This window comes from Myotis davidii, unplaced genomic scaffold (assembly GCF_000327345.1).
Source record: "Myotis davidii unplaced genomic scaffold, ASM32734v1 scaffold555, whole genome shotgun sequence".
Taxonomy (NCBI): domain Eukaryota; kingdom Metazoa; phylum Chordata; class Mammalia; order Chiroptera; family Vespertilionidae; genus Myotis; species Myotis davidii.
Window position 1 is genome coordinate 285,730 of NW_006286315.1, and position 16,302 is coordinate 302,031.

Below are 16,302 nucleotides of genomic sequence, written 5' to 3' on the forward strand. Positions count from 1 at the left end.
TGTTACTTCTTGCCCTTTTTTCATGATGATAAATTTTATTCCCCCATGCTTGAAGATAGTATACCTGGGACTCCAGGCATGCTCTTTCTCTCTGTCTTTCTTGTCTCTCTTATTTTGCACTTGGTCTGTGCCTCTCCAGAATCTCAGGGAACTCTGGAAGGAGAATGGGAACTGCTGGGAAATCCTCTTGGGTAAGGTTAGGAAATTCCAAGGGCCTCTCTAGCCAAAGCAGCCCCTTGCCTTTATGGTTCCAGGTCAGCCAGGAGAGCCCGAAGCTGCCCTAAGTGATAAGACCGCATGGAATTTATCCCCTCCTGGGAGGCCTGGCACAGGTAAGAGCTCTTGTTGGTTGGCTGTATCCTGCTCTGCCCCAGGCCAGCACATTAAGACCTTTCTCACTTACCTTGGTTTGTTCTTCTGAACTCAGATTTTCATTTTGTGACCCATAGGTTTGGGATCTCTTGAAGGCAAAGATTCTTAGAAGCATGTGTGATTTAGTTATTTCAGAAAAATTTCCAATTTAAACCAGCTTAATGAAGGATAGCACTTAATTAGCTTGGAGTGGACAAAGAAATTAGGAAAATATTTATGAAGGACCATTCTCATTTCTACTCACCCTACGGTTCTTTGCTTTCTTTTCATATGTGGGAACATTGCCCAGAATATTGGGATCAGAGAAGAAATATATAAAGGCAGACTCTGAATTTTTCTCCATCTGTGAAAGATTCCTCCAAATAGAAAAATACAATACTACATAGACATGAAACAAGAGCAAGAATTAGTAAAACCTAAGAGCTGCAAGAGATCATCTTGTTCAGGCCACTCTTCAGGGAGCTGATTCAACCTAGCAAAGCATTATTAAGTATCTGAGTGCTAAGGATACATGAGTGGATAAAAGATAGGGATCCTTGCCCTAACTGATCTCACATGTTAGCAGTATGCTAGCAGTGTGTTAACATACTAGGAGACACATAGTAAGCAAGCTGTATGGAGAAGGTGAAAAATGCCATGGGGGAAATGCAGAGCAGGGTACAAGGAATAGGGAAGGTGACAGAATTGCTTTAAATAGGGAGTTAGGCCTCACTGAGGGGATGCTATTTCAGTAAAGACTAAATCAGTAGAGCACATGGAAGCTCTCTAGAAAAGACCCTTTTGGGTTCATTACTTCGTCTTGATTGGCCATTGGAGATTGATTCAACCTCAAGCCCCTCTCCTTTCCCCAGAAATCAGGACTCAAAGTTCCAGTTCTCTAATCACATGGTTGGCTCCTACTGGCAACTAGGTCCCACCGTTGGGTGAGATCCAAAAGTCACCTCATTTACTTAACAAGAGACACCATTGTTAACTCTCATCATTTAAGAAAGTCTTTGGGATTTGGGAGCTCTGTGCCAGGAACGGGGAGGAAGGCCAAATCTATATTTCTTATTATAAATCACAATATCACAGTATTCTAGCTGTGGTTCCATTTTTATGGTATAGTGGAAAGTAGATGTTTATACATTTAACACATACATGGTGAGGCAAAAGTAGGTTTACAGCTGTTCCTATGGGGAAAAAGGAAAATAATACAATAATTAGTAAATAATAATACCAGAGTAACCTCTGTGTTTTGAGTACTCACAACTGTAAACCTTCTTTTGCCCTGCCCTGTATTTACTGCATGCCTACTGTGTGTCAGGCGTTGTGCCAGCCCACAGTGATTGGTGAGGCTCTCAGGGAGCTCCAAGTGTAGAACTGTACTATCTACTACTTAGCCACCAGCTACATGGCGTCCTGAGCACTTGAAATGTGGCTGGTCCAAACTGAGAGCTGCTGTTTGTGGAGAATATGTAACCAGACAACCAATGGATCTGCGCTGCCTGTCACTGCTTGAGCCAATTAAGCAGAGACAGAGTTGAATCATGTATGAGTGTTTATTCCATTCATGCTGGAAGTATGGGAAAGCAGCAAGTCATCCACAAAAATCTGCTCTGCAACCCCCCATAAGCCAGCTGCTTATATTGAACTAGAGACCCGGTGCACAAAAATTTGTGCACTGCGGGGGAGGGTCCCTCAGCCCGGCCTGCGCCCATTCACAGTCCAGGACCTCTTGGGGGATGTCCACCTGTCAACTTAGGCCCACTCCCCGGGGGATCAGGCCTAAGCTTGCAGTCATACATCCTTATGGCAGCCAAGGAGCCCTCGGGGGATGTCCGACTAAAGGCTTAGGCTCCAAGGGATCAGGTCTAAACTGTTAGTTGGATATTCTTAGTGCTGCCACGACATGGGAGAGGCTCCTGCCACCACCACTGCACTGGCCAGCCAAGAGCCAGCTTCTGGCTGAGTGGCACTCCCCATATGGAAGTGCACTGACCACCAGGGGGCAGCTCCTGCATTGAGCATCTGCCCCCTGGTGGCCAGTGCGCATCATAGCAACCGGTCATTCTGCCTTTCAGTCAATTTGCATATTAGCCTTTTATTGTTATTACTAGAGGTCCAGTGCACGAATTCATGCATGGGTGGGGTCTGGCCCTGATTGGGGCCAATCAGTACGTGCCAGCTTGGGGAGGGAATGCTGGAGGTTGGCCTGCCAGCCCCACCCCCAATGAGGGTGGGGGACCAATCTCAGGGCTGGTTGGGGGGGCTGTGGGAGGTTGGCCAGCTGGCCCCACCCCCTAGTTGAATTCCCAGTCCAACATCTGGTCGAAGGGACAATTTGCATATTAGCCTTTTATTATATAGGATACTAGGGGCCCGGTGCATGAAATTCGTGCACTGGGTGAGGGGGGGAGTGTCCCTCAGCCCGGCTAATGCTTTATCCACTGAGCAAAACAGGCTGCAGCTTAATTCATTTACTTTTCATCTATATGTGTCTTTATATTTAAAGTGGGTTTTGTTTTTGATTCACCCTCATAATCTGTCTTTTAATTAGTGCATTTATGCCACTGACTTTCAGAGTGCTACTGATAGAGTTACTACTATATCAGGCGGCTTCTGGGGCTTCAGCCCTGGATGGCGGCGCGCTGGCGGCTCGCGCTGTCCCGCCCTGCTTGCAGTATGCAAATTAGCTGCCATATTTGTTGTTGGTTCATTTGCATATCACACTGATTAGCCAATGGGAGGCGTAGAGAAGGTACGGTCAGTTACCATGTTTGTCTATTATTAGATAGGCTCGGACAAAGATTACATGGGGAAGTAGGCAATGTGGACTGAGGCGGGACTCCATTGTTTGGGCAACAAGGATGTTAATCTTTCCACTATAATAGGCAGTACTTAAATGAGAATGAACTGCATTCTAAGATTGACTCCCAGGTTCAAGGTTGACTGCTAGGTCTAAGGTTGACTCCCAGATCCCTGGGGCCTACAATTCCCAGCCTGGTTAGAAGGTCCTTTCTTTAACCAGAACAAGGCAATTGCGGTTAACAGAGCATGATTAATATTTCTTATAACTATAACTAATCCCCAATATTCTATTTTTGCCCCTAACAAATATATACCAGATTTTGAGAGAAAAGTAAAATTACTCATTAATAATTTTTTACATTGGTTACTTGTTGAAATGAGATTTTAGGTATATTGGGTTAAATAAAACATTAAAAGTAGCTTACCAGTTTCTTTTTACTTTAATATAGTCACTAGAAATTTTAAAATTATACCTGTGGCTGGCATGATATTTCTGTTGGAGTGCTAATCTAAAAGGAGAAACTTAAAAACTGCCTATAGTTTAAATGGGTATGAAGTAGTATCTCATTGTGGTTTTCATTTTAATTTCTTTGATGGCTAATGAAATGGAGCATCTTTTCATATGCTTATTGCTGTTTTTATATCTTCTTTGGAGAGATATCTATTCAAGTCCTTTGCACATTTTTAATTGGCTTATTTATCATTTTATTGAGTTGTAAGAGTTTTTTATATATTCTGGGTACTAGAATATATGAAGTATTTTATAAATGATTTAAGTGATTTGCGATTTGCAAATAATTTCTCATTCTTTAGGTGTTTTCACTTCTTTGATGATATCCTTTGCTGTACAAAGTTTTAATGAAATCCAGTTTGTCTGTTTCTTCTTTGTTGCTTGTGGTTTTAGTGTCATATCTAAGTAGAAACCCCTGCTTATTTCAAGGTCACCAAATTGACGCCTGAGTTTTCTTCTAGGAGTTTTATAGTTCTAACTCTTATATTTAGGTCTCTGATCCATTTTTTATTAATTTTTGTAAATGATGTGAGACAAGGACCCAACTTCATTCTTTTGCATGTGGCTAGCAGCTAGCCAGTTGTCCCAGCACCATTTGTTGGAAAGACTATCCTTTCCCTGTTGAATTATATCAGCACTATTGTCTGCTGTACTTAATTTTAACATATCACTGACAACTCGGTGATTTCAGTGTCAGCATGTGTTAGTTTTAGTTTACCTGCTTAGTCCTCAGTGAAATGTTTTGAGTTGTCAGAAGAAATCATGTTGAGCTTGAAATATCTGTATTAATGTTGTTTTAAAATTCATGATATCATTTGGTTTATGTTGCATTGGGTACCGATTTAATGTCATAATTTTCCTGGATGAAATAAAAAGTGAACTATACTGAACAGTGATTTCATTTTATAATCATTATTTTGTGGTAATATTTAATCATATTCTGGTAAGGGCTTTGGAAGGTGGTAGTTTTCAGGTCGATTGTATTGAAGTCTTGCAGGATGCTGTTATTGACACTCTCTGGCTCCCAGGTTTGCTCCTCTGTGCTGCAGAGCACCCCTCTTCTCTCCATGGCTAAAGAAAGCAGAAAACGTTCACTCTGTGCTCAGCTAGACATAGCCTCCATTTCATTTCCCTCTTAGATCAGGGTCTAAGCAAAGCTTTTTTGTAGACGAACACTTCCTATACTTCCAAACAGTGATCAGAGCAACAGCTGCACACTCCTCCAGTGCCATTCTTAAAACCTGTGTCTGTCCCTGGGTACAGAGTAGTCAGGTGCTGGGCAGTAAAAGCTTTTTCTCCCCACTGTGGAAACTCTCATTCTGTAGGTTTCCATAAGGAAATGTTCAATGTGCACCAAACTCCAAGAGAGTATTTAAGAAATTAATGTAAAAGGCCATGGTGTTGAGAATGACCTTTCTTTATATATCTTTATAATGGAATTTTCTCTAGTGAAGAATGTCATGAGCACGGTTTCATTGTCAGGCAGTAGGTCACCATCTTTCTCATGTCAGCCCTACTTAGGCTATTCCTATCCTGGTCTCCTTCTTGCCTCCAGTCTTGTTTTGGTGCAATCACTGACCTTTTCAGTGGGGTATTCTTCATCTTTGTTATCCTCAAGGAGCTTGAGTTTTGGTGACACAGCCGAAGACTGAACAAAGAATTTTTTTTTTTTCCTTCCAACTAACCAAGAACTCCTAGCTATCTTGACAACTGGCTAGTCAATTGTTTCATTTCACATACTGGAATAGTGTTTCTAGCTAATGTATCAGACCCACTTTTTTCTAGCTTTGGAAAAATTTTAAAAATTAAAACAAACTGCCTATTGTTTGTATTAACTCTTCACTAAGTATCTACTAGCAAATCCTGAAGTTCTCATAAAATCTAATGCATCAAAAGAAAGGCTGAGAAGTGCATATGACTTGCCAAGAGCCTTACTGGACAGAGGCTGGTTTAGAAGTAATGATGGATCCACCGCTCGCCCCCTTTTTTTTCTTACTGTGTTCCTGCCAGGTAATGATGACTCGGACATTGACATCCAGGAGGATGATGAATCTGACAGTGAACTGGAAGAGAGACGGCTGTCCAAGCCACGGACAGCCATGGAGGTGCTCATGCAAGGTACCAGGGCTTCTTTCCCTTGCCCTCCTCCCTGTGCCTGTCATAGAACACCACGGCCAGCACTGGGTCAGGGCTGCTGGTAGTAAGGCCCATAAGCACACTGTGAGTGGCCCTGCTCTAGGTCTTTTCCGCCCTGTTGTTTATCAGGATTTGGCTCTTAAACTGCTCAACGGTCATCTTTATCACTAATGCTCTTATCTGGAGTCCTAAGAATGGCCAGTTCCTATTTGTGGCTGGTGTTTCTCACAGAGTTTACAGGAGCACACTGCCTCTGCCACTGAGCTATATTCTGCCCCTTTTGAGTCCAAACGTTCTCAGTGCAGTTGATACCTTATAGTCAGATAATGGACAAAGAAGGGACTTACAGAAACATCTCTGCCATTTAAAAATGTTCTTCTAATTTCTACTTTCTCACTGTAACAGATTCAAGCAATAAAATGTGTGGAGCAAATCTGGGTGAGAGGTCTTCCTCATGTTTCACTCCCCACCTGAGGCCAGGGTGTGTCCTTCCAAATTGCCTTCACACACACACACTGAAACATGGACACGAAGATCATCTGAAAGGTTTTTTAATCGGAGTGAGACCAGACTATGTGTATGGTTCTGCAATATGCTTTAACCCCTTCCCCAACAATTTTTTTGTTAAAAACGTGTCGTTTTCAGACTAATTTTTTTATTTTGGTTCTATATAGTATTTTTGATGCTGGTTATGAAAACAGTTTGTAACTCGTCTTCCTATAAACCATATTTTTTTACCATATTTTCTTAGTATACTCGTCGACAACTGAAAAAGAACATTTTGTGAAAACGAGTATACACGTTTCTGCCGGGGAAGGGGTTAAAAAAATTTAAATATATTGAACTCTTCTCATGTCAGTAAAATATAGATCTCCTTCTTTCTTTTTGATAGCTGCATATTAGTCTATAGTATGACTGTACCTGTAATTTACTTGGGCATTCCCATGTTGATAGATACTTAAGTATCTATCAGTACTTAAGATACTCTTTTCTCTATAGATTTTTCCGCACATCTGCAAGTGTTTCTTTAGGCTATGTCATTTAAAGTGGAATTCTAAGGTCAAACGTTATGTAAATTAAATTCTGATAGATACTACTAAATTGCCCTATATTTGCCTTTAAAAACATTTCTTATCTACCACTTATTAATTTTTGGAGCACAATTGCATTTTTATATACATAATAAATTTAAATGGTAAATGATCTTCCATTTGTCATTTCATATTAACTTTTGTTGTTAACTGTTTTCTCTTATTTTAGGTCCACCTATCTTTACTTATTACATTTTGCTTTGTTCATAGGATAGTCAGGTGCTCTGATTTTTTTTATCTTTAATTTTTTGACAGCTTTATGACATCAGTAGAGGTTAGAGGTTATGACTCCTATTTTACCATATGGGAGCCAGGGCTCTAAAATGGTATGTGATTAGTTCAGCAGAACCTAGTAAAGGCACCGGTGCTCCTAAATTCTACTTCTGACAATTCACTGCAGAAGTGAAACAACACAAGATCTGCATTTTACCTGACCCAAGGAACAGTATCTATAACAGCTCCTGGTGGTCACTCCAGGCCTGCCCTGAGTGAACTCCCCTCTGAGCTGCCCTCACTGCCTTTCTCCGGAGGCCTGGACCTGCGGTCATGGGTGTTCGTTTCTCAGCCTTCAGGTATGAGAGCAGCTCTCTGTCTCCACCCGGTGAAGGATGCCTCTGAGTCTGCATAATCACATCTAGACTTCCACAGGAGGAACGGAGAACCACTCAAATAATGATGATGTGTTCAAAGATGAACTTTTTAAAAAATATGTATTTTTATGATTTTAGAGAGGGAGAGGGAGAGAGTTAGAAACTCTCAATGATAAGAATCATTGATCGGCTGCCTCCCTAAATCACTTTAGGGAGAGTGATTTTCCCCTAAAACATTTACAGAATGCATCTTTATTTTTCTGATTTATGATTCATGCTTACATTTCACTGCCCTTTTCTTTGTTTTAATGTGGAAATGCAGAAAATCCGTTACCATTTGTCGGCGGTTCTGATTAGTTGGGATGCTACTTAAGTGTTTTAATTTAATTTAATTCTTCTTTTTCCCAATGTTCTAAAGCTGTGGTTGGCAAACCGCAGCTTGCGAGCCACATGCGGCTCTTTGGCCCCTTGCGTATGTCTCTTCCACAAAATACCACATGCGGGCGTGCACATACAGTGCGATTGAAACTTCGTGGCCCGTGCGCAGAAGTTGGTATTTTGTGGAAGAGCCGGTATTTTGAGGAAGGCAAATCTTAAATGCTATTTTATGCCTTATTTTACAAGGTTTTTGCAATTTCTTCATGCTTTTATTCTCCCCAGGAAGACCTAGCAAACACATCGTGGGCACAATGCAAGGTGGAGACTCCGATGATGATGTGAGTCCCGACCAGGCCCCGTTAGCAGTTGTATTCTTTCTACGCTTGGGCTGGCCCCGTGACTGCATTAGCCAGGAAGTAAGCATGTTTGATCAGCTTAGCGTGAGGTGTGGTTTCTCAGCCCGCATCACTGGATTTGTGGCAGTTTGTTGGCTCATTTCTTTTCAAATGAACCTGCTTCCCCTACTTTTTTTCCCCTCTCATGTTCTGTCTGCTCTCACTTTCCAAAGATGGAAGGAGCACCAGCTCTGTTAGGTAAATGCGAGACTTCCAGCTCCAAGAAGCAGGTTGGTTTTCTTTTTCACCCCATCCATCCGTGTGTGTGTGTGTGTGTGTGTGTGTGTGTGTGTATCTGTGTATCTGCTTGTTCAGAACCAGCAGAGAGCCTTCCCCAAGAATGATGCTTCTGTATCCTGGGCAAAAAGCCACTCAAAATGGATCCCACAGTGAATGGCGAAGTTACCTAGAGGTGCCTATTCTAAGAAGGAGGAGTAAGTGCTGAGCCAAGGCCAAGAAAGGTTGTGGGTTTGGGAGTTATCTGGCGCTTGAACCATAACCTAGAAAGGAAGGGATGCTGCTTAGAGCCTGGAGTCGACCAACCCTCTCTTCAGCTCCTTTCTGGGGAGAGAACATGATAAGGAGGCTCTCCTGAGACCAGGGCCTCTGAGAGGCCGGGCAAGGAGCTGCAGCACCTTCATCATTATTAAGTGGATAACTGACTGGGAAATGAACCAGAATGGGGAAACAAGGGGTCCCTGCTGGGGCCCAGCTGTTGGCTCTTCCATTCGTCATTCTGGGCCTGCCTTTGTTGCAGTCCCTGGCAAGACTGTCAATCCCAAGTGGTAAAGGGTGGCTAGATTGACACCAATCACAGATCTCCCCATCAGGTTGATATCACATGTGTCTAGAATGTGGCACTAGTAGCTACACAGAGACAAAGCATGAGTCTTAGGTTCTTTTTTTTATTGATTGGCTGCCTCCCGCACGCCCCCCCCCTTCACCCCCTACGGGGGATCAAGCCCGCAACTCAGGCATGTGCCATTGACTGGAATTGAACCTGGGAGACCCTTCAGTTCGCAGGCCGATGCTCTGTCCACTGAACCAAATCAGTGAGGGCGCATCTTATGTTCTTGTACAAAAGGTCCATTTATTTAATATCAGCCGTGTGTACTATCACAGAAATTCACAGGAGGGAGAGGTCACTCAGGTGTGCTGAGCAAGATGCACAGAAATAGAACCTTGAATACATAGAAGATCTTTAGAGAAGCAGAGAAACTACCTCAAAAATTTTAAGAAGGTAGGTGACGGATAGTTAAACAGCTTCTATCCATCCATCTTATTCATCCAAGACAGAACTAAGGAAAGTCTGGTGATACCCAGCGAGCGCTGGCTGGCCTCTTGTGATTTGCTTGATCCTTTATATAGCTTTCTACTTCAGAACAATTGCATTATTGTAGCTTAAATCTGCTCTGTGCCTGTTGTCACTTGTTTATTTCAGGGGGGATGTTTTCATGCACCATCCCCTAAGCATAGGAGTTGGTCCTTCACGTGTTCACTCAGTCACTGGACAGATATTTTTTGAGTGGCTGTTAGGTGCCTGGCACTATTAAAGATTGTGCGGAATACAGTAATGAATAGAAATAAGGTCTTTGCCTTTATGAAGTTTACAGTCCAGTGGTAGTGAAGCAGACCCATCAGGGCTCATAGTGGTTAAGAGGAAAAATAAAGTAGATTTTGGAACAGAGTGATAGGAATGATTGGTCCTGAAAGATCTCTCTGATAAGGTGACATTTGGGCAGAGGCCTGAATGGAAGGAGGGACATGGTGCTGGGGAGGGGCATCCTGATCACAGGAAATACGGTTTCTGCATTCGAGGACCAGAGGCGATGGCATGACTGGAATGCAATGAGCTGCGGGCAGGAGCAGCAGGGGCTGTGCAGAGCTTTGCAGGGTATGACGAAGACTTAGCATTTTCTCTGAGTACAGTGGGAAGGTTCTAGGGAATCCTGAGCCCAGGAGTGCCAAGAACTGACTCACATTTAAGAGAGCCCAGTGAAGAGGCGTTTGCAAGAGTCTAGTTCAGAGGTGAGGATGGCGGTGGCTTAGCCTTGGGTCATAGCAGCAGAGGTGTTGAAAAGTAGTTAGGTTCTGAACATGTTTCTAAGGTAAGAACCATCAGGTTTTATTAATTGGACACGGGGTGTTAAAGAAAATGAAGGATGCCTTGGTTGTGGCAAAATTGGCCAAAAGCACAAAACTGTGAGGCAGACCTGAGGAAGGAGCTTGGCTAGCAGATTGAGAGTTTGGATTTTGGACGTTCTAAGTGTGAATTGCCTGCTAGATGTCCACATGCTGATGCTGACTTGAAATTCAAGTCTGGAGTTCAAAGTCAGGTCTGGGCTAGAGATTGAATTGGGGGAAACATCCATATCTGGGTGGTCTTTAAGCAAAGGGTACATGTGATTGTTTGGAAGAGAGAGAAGAAGGAGAAGAGAGGATGCCCAAGGCCCTGAGCCATCCCCACATTGTGGGGGTCAGGGAGATATAGGGGGTTGGGCAAGCAAGACAAGACACAGGAATGAGGTGGGGTGAGAACCCAGGGAGAAGGATACCCGGGAAGACAGAATAGTGGATGCCAGGGAAGAAGGAGCCTGTAGGTCAAACAGGAGGACAGAGAATTACCCCATGAACCCACCAAATATGTCAGCCTTAACAAGAGAAGTTTGGGGGATTGATGGGGTGAGAGCCTGACCAGAGTGTGCTTAAGAGGCAGTGAGAGCCCTAGCCAGTTTGGCTCAGTGGATAGAGCGTTGGCCTGCAGACCCGGGTTTGATTCTGGTCATGGGCACACACCTGGGTTGCAGGTTTGGTCCCTAGTAGGGGGCGTGCAGTAGGCAGTCAATCAATGATTCTCTCTCATCATTAATGTTTTCTCTCTCTCCCTCTCCCTTCCTCTCTGAAATCAATTAAAAAAATATTTTAAAAAAATTTTTTAAAAGGAGGTAGTGAGAGGGGAACAGGTGACGACAGTGAGTTCAAAACTCAAGGAGTTTTGTTGTGAGGGGAACAGAGAAACAGGGCAGAGTAGCTGGAGGGGAAGGTAGGATTAAGTTTTGAGGTTTTTACTTTGTTTTTTTAAGAAGAAGGAAATTGCAGTGTCTATGTATGCTGGTGGGAATGCTTTAGCTAGAGCGACCAACCATCCTAGTTTACCTGGGATGCAGGACTTTGCAGTTTTAAACCTGGCTGAGTTGGTTACCCTAGATCTAGATGAAGGAGGAGAGTGTTTCTTTTTTTTTTTTTTAATCCTTACCTGAGGATGGATGGAGACACACACACACACACACACACACACACTAGTGGCCAGTGCACAAAATTTGTGCACGGGTCGGGGGTGTGTGCCCCTCAACCTGGACTGCACCCTCTTAAATCTGGGACCCCTCGGGGGATGTCTGACTGCATCCATAGGGATCAGGCCTAAACTGGTAGTTGGACATCCCTCTCGCAATCCAGGACCGCTGGCTCCTAACCGCTCACCTGCCTGCCTGCCTGATTGCCCCTAACCACTCTGCCTGCCGGCCTGCTCACCCTCAACTGCAACCCCTGCTGGCCTTTTTGCCCCCAACTGCCCCCCGTTTCCGGCCTTATCGCCCCCAACTGCCCTCCCTTGCTGGCCTGCTTGTCCCTAACCGCCTCTGCCTTGACCCTGCCACCATGGCTTTGTCTAGAAGGTCTCCCGGTCTAATTAGCACATTACCCTTTTATTAGTATAGATACTAGAGGCCTGGTGCATGAAATTTGTGCACTCGGGGAGGGTGTCCCTCACCCCGGCCTGCGCCCTCTCACAGTCTGGGAGCTCACGGGGGATGTCTGACTGCCACAGAGGCGGGAGAGGCTCCCACCACCACTGTTGCACTCATTAGCCGTGAGCCTGGCTTCTGGCTGAGCAGCACTTCCCCTGTGGGAGTGCACTGACCACCAGGGGGGAGCTGCTGCATTGAGCATCTGCCCCGTGGTGGTCAGTGCGTGTCATAGCAATTGGTCATTCTGCTGTTCGGTCAATTTGCATATTAGCCTTTTATTATATAGGATATATATTTTTTCCCATTGATTTTTCAGACAGGGTGGGAGGGAGGGAGAAAAGAGGAGAGGGGGAGAGAGAGAGAGAGAGAGAGAGAGACAGAGAGACATTGATGTGAGAGAGACGCATTGGTTGGTTTGCCTCCTGCTCTCCAGGTATTAAAACTGCAACTGAGGTACGTGCCCTTGACTGGGATTCAAACCCATGACCCTTCAGTCCATGGCTGAAGTTCTAACCACTGAGTCAAACTGGCCAGGGGGGGAGTGTTTCTTTAAAAAAAATAGATTAATTTCAGACAGGAGGAGAGGAGAGAGAGAGAAACATCAGTTCCACACTGGGAATCAAGCCCACAACCTAGGCATGTGCTCTGACGGAATTGAACCATGACTACCTGGTTCATAGGTCAACACTCAACCACTGAGCCACACTGGCAGGGCGAGAGTGTTTCTTTTATTTTTCTCCCTACACCCATTTCCTTTGTGGCTTTCCATCCCCAGTCTGTCAGAAGTCAAAACAAGCTTTTCTTCCCTCTCTCCGAGTCCCTACCCTCCTTGCTACCCACTCGTGGGTCTCTGAGCTGCTAGGAGCAAAGCAGCATTCAGTGAGCCTTGGGCAGGTCTCATGTTCCTGAGTCATCAGTGGGAAAGCCAGTCCCTGTGGCACCTACGTTGGATTATTGCATATTGGTATTTGAAGGTTACTGATTAGAGGATACATTGATCTCTGTATTCCAGCCAGCAATATCTAGAAGTTGATTCATTTTTATGCCCCCACAACCTGACCGCTTCTCTGCCAAGCTCTTCCTTCACATGGAGGTGTTGCTAGTTATTGAGCTACTAGTAAAAGGGTGAGGTAGGGTCTTGCTGAGAAGATGTCAGGAACAAAGTGTATTTGCTGTCTTTTTCCTATAGGAAGACTCGGAGGACAGTGAAATTGACATGGAAGATGATGAAGAAGACGACGACTTGGAAGACGAGAGCATTGCTCTCTCTCCAGCTAAATCTAGCCGAAGGGTCCGGAAACCTGAGCCCCTGGAAGAGAGTGACAATGACTTCTGACTTTCTTGCCAAGGGACCCATGCAGATTAAAACCCTCAGATTTGTAGGTAAATGGGAATTTAAAAGGTTAGAAAGGAAGTATATTTTTTTTACTAAGTCAGTTGGACTTATTGTTACTGAAGTATTACCTGTTTTTTGCTTTAGCCTCCTATGTGTTACTCCATGAAGCTTAAACAAAAACCAGAGCAAACTACAAAGATGATTTTTTTTTTGCCTTATCTCCTAAAAGTGGGAAATATGTGTGTGCTTAGTGATTCACATCCACAGGAAAAAAACTTGAGGAGAAATAAGTTTCTATGTAAGTTTGATTATTGTTGTTGTCACATATGTCCTCTAAGAGTCAGTGGGACAAACCTGAGGCTGGCATTGCACACAAGGACTCATTTTAGGAATTAGTGCTGGACTATTAGTCACTTATACAATTTAGAGGCTTTTAATTCTAGCTTTTATTTCATTTTATAGTCTTTTTTTCCTGCATGTTCACAATACCAAGCTTTAAATGCATTTTACTAAAATTTTCTGAATGAAAGTTAGCTAAGTCAGATGAAAATCAACTTTCTTTGAAAATCAGGCAACAGAAGATCCTCCAGATTATAAATTCTCCATTTTTTTCTCAGAAGGCCAGCATTCCCTCTTAGGAAAGTTGACTTAAAAAATAAACCAGAATTGAAATAGGTAGAGTAACACTAGAATTTCCCTATTGTGAAAAGACAAGTGAAAGATAGGTGGCATTTTTTGTTTTGTTTTTTGGGAAGCACAGAACAGTTTTTATTGTTTTTCAGTTATAAAGTCATAAGACTTCTGACGTTACTTCTCTTAATAAATGTTTTAAATACCATATTTTTATATTATTAAATAAATTTTACTTGAAAATGTAATTATTTTGTTTATTTGCACTGATAAAAAATACTCGAGAAAAGTTCATAGTAACGTTACTGTGGCACATGTAAACTTTAGGGGACTGTGACAGTTAGTGCTATCATCTTTGCTTTTTACCATCGTTTTCTACATTTTATGTATGAGATTACCCCCTTTTTTAAAACATTCAGCATTCGGTTAATTCATCAGTAATTTGAGATGTGCCATCTTTTTTAAATTAAATATATTTTTATTGATTTTCCCCTAAAGAGAAAGGGAAAGGGAGAGAGAGAGAAAAACATCAATGATGAGAGAGAATCATCGTTTGGCTGCCTCCATGCCTCCTATTGGGGATTGAGCCCACAACCCAGGCATGTGCTCCGACCAGGAATTGAACTGTGACCTCCTGGTTTTATAGGTCGATGCTCAACCACTGAGTTATGCCAGCTGGGTAAGAGGTGCCATTTAAAAAAATATATTTTATTGATTTTTTACAGAGAGGAAGGGAGAGGGATAGAGAGTCAGAAACATTGATGGGAGAGAAACATCAATCAGCTGCCTCCTGCAGACCTCCCACAGGGGATGTGCCTGCAACCAAGGTACATGCCGTTGACCTGAATTGAACCTGGGACCCTTCAGTCCGCAGGCCAACGCTCTATCCACTGAGCCAAACCGGTTAGGGCGAGAGGTGCCATTTTTGAAACAGTAAGCTAAATGGGAAATAGGTGTGTTGGAAGCCTTGCTATCCACCTCAGGTGCCATGATCTCTAAGGTGCAAAAAAGTCACTGTATCTTTTATTATTATTATTGATTTCAGAGAGGAAGGGAAGGGGGGGGGCGGAGAGAGAGAGAGAAACATCAATGATGAGAGAAACATTGATTGGCTGCCTCCTGCATTCCCCCTACAGGGGATTGAGTCTCCAACCCGGGCATGTGTCCTTGACCAGAATCAAACCTGAGACATTTCAGTCCACAGGCTGACGCTCTACCCATTGAACCAAACCAGCTAGGGAAAGTCACTGCATCTTCTTGGATGTTAAAGCTTTGGTTCACCTGAGTCTGACCTGACTTATATTTTGAAAAAAACTAAAAATGTGTTTCTATTTTCCGTATGTGGTGCTTTCTTCTAATGGGCATTAGCTTGGGAGTCCTACCCCAAGCTACTGATAAAATGTCCACAGATAAAGGTAATGACTGTAATGGGTGATTCATTCTTTCACCTGCTTCTTGGTCATCCTTCATCCCTTGGTTAATTGAATTTGTGCAGGCTCTCACTATGGTATGGCACTTCCTTCAGTAGCTTCTGTCAACAAAGGAGATGCAAGTAGTTGATCATGTTATTAATGTATTTCTGTCACTATAATGGATCCAGGAGTCAAATATGTGCAAGTGCCTTATGATCTGGTGTCATTTGGTTTTAGTTATGCAGCAGAGCAGACTCAGGCCCCACAGAAGCTTGAGTGATTAGGTCTGTGAAAAACTAGCACCTAGGTCATTGCTGACAGCGGTGGGTTTTTGTTTTTTACTGTATAATTAAAGGATCTCTTAAAATGCTTTAAAATATGTGTATTGACAGAAAATATAAAGGAATTTTTTAAGTTCTCAATTTTTATTGGTGGTAGCCATTAAGAACAAAGTATGAAGACTTCCTCTAGGAAATCAGAAGAACTGTTTCCCTTTTAGCTGGGACAGGAAGAAATAAATGCAAGATATCTTTCACTAGCATTTTAAATGGTAATATCAGTACCAAACATCTGAAAGGAAGATGTGTCTCTTTGGTTAGCAACATCCACACTAATAAAAGACAAATATGCAAATTGACTGTACCTGCACTACGTCTTAAGCCACGCCCACCAGCCAATCAGAGCGACTGTGTGCAAATTAACCCAACCAAGATGGCGGCCGGCAGCCACGGAGCTGGAGCAAGCAGGAGGCTTGGTTGCCCCAATGATGGAGGAAGCCAAGCTGCCACGGCAGCTCTCAGCTCCACTTAAAGCAACAAAGTTTCAATTATAGAAGGTAAATAAACCCCAGATACCTGCTTTCAGCCGGCCGTGGCCACGGAGCTGGAGTGAGCAGGCGGCTTGATTGCTCCTTCC

At 43.4% G+C, this 16,302-nt stretch overlaps 1 protein-coding gene across 8 annotated transcripts in view; it reads left to right on the top strand.

The window, feature by feature from the left end:
- CLUAP1 (clusterin associated protein 1) overlaps nucleotides 1–13,593 on the top strand; it is a 42,642-nt gene extending 29,049 nt beyond the window's left edge. For 2 of the 8 annotated variants that reach the window (XM_015560120.1, XM_015560122.1), the window contains exons 10-14: nucleotides 255–332; nucleotides 5,684–5,791; nucleotides 8,151–8,284; nucleotides 8,437–8,493; nucleotides 13,199–13,593. In XM_015560120.1, the coding sequence (XP_015415606.1) occupies nucleotides 255–332; nucleotides 5,684–5,791; nucleotides 8,151–8,284; nucleotides 8,437–8,493; nucleotides 13,199–13,345 (524 nt within the window). In that variant the 3' untranslated portion in view covers nucleotides 13,346–13,593. The remainder of the gene's footprint in view (nucleotides 1–254; nucleotides 333–5,683; nucleotides 5,792–8,150; nucleotides 8,285–8,436; nucleotides 8,494–13,198) is intronic. The other 6 variants (XM_015560121.1, XM_006757866.2, XM_015560123.1 and 3 more) reach the window with 6 other exon arrangements.
- Nucleotides 13,594–16,302: the final 2,709 nt, after the last annotated feature.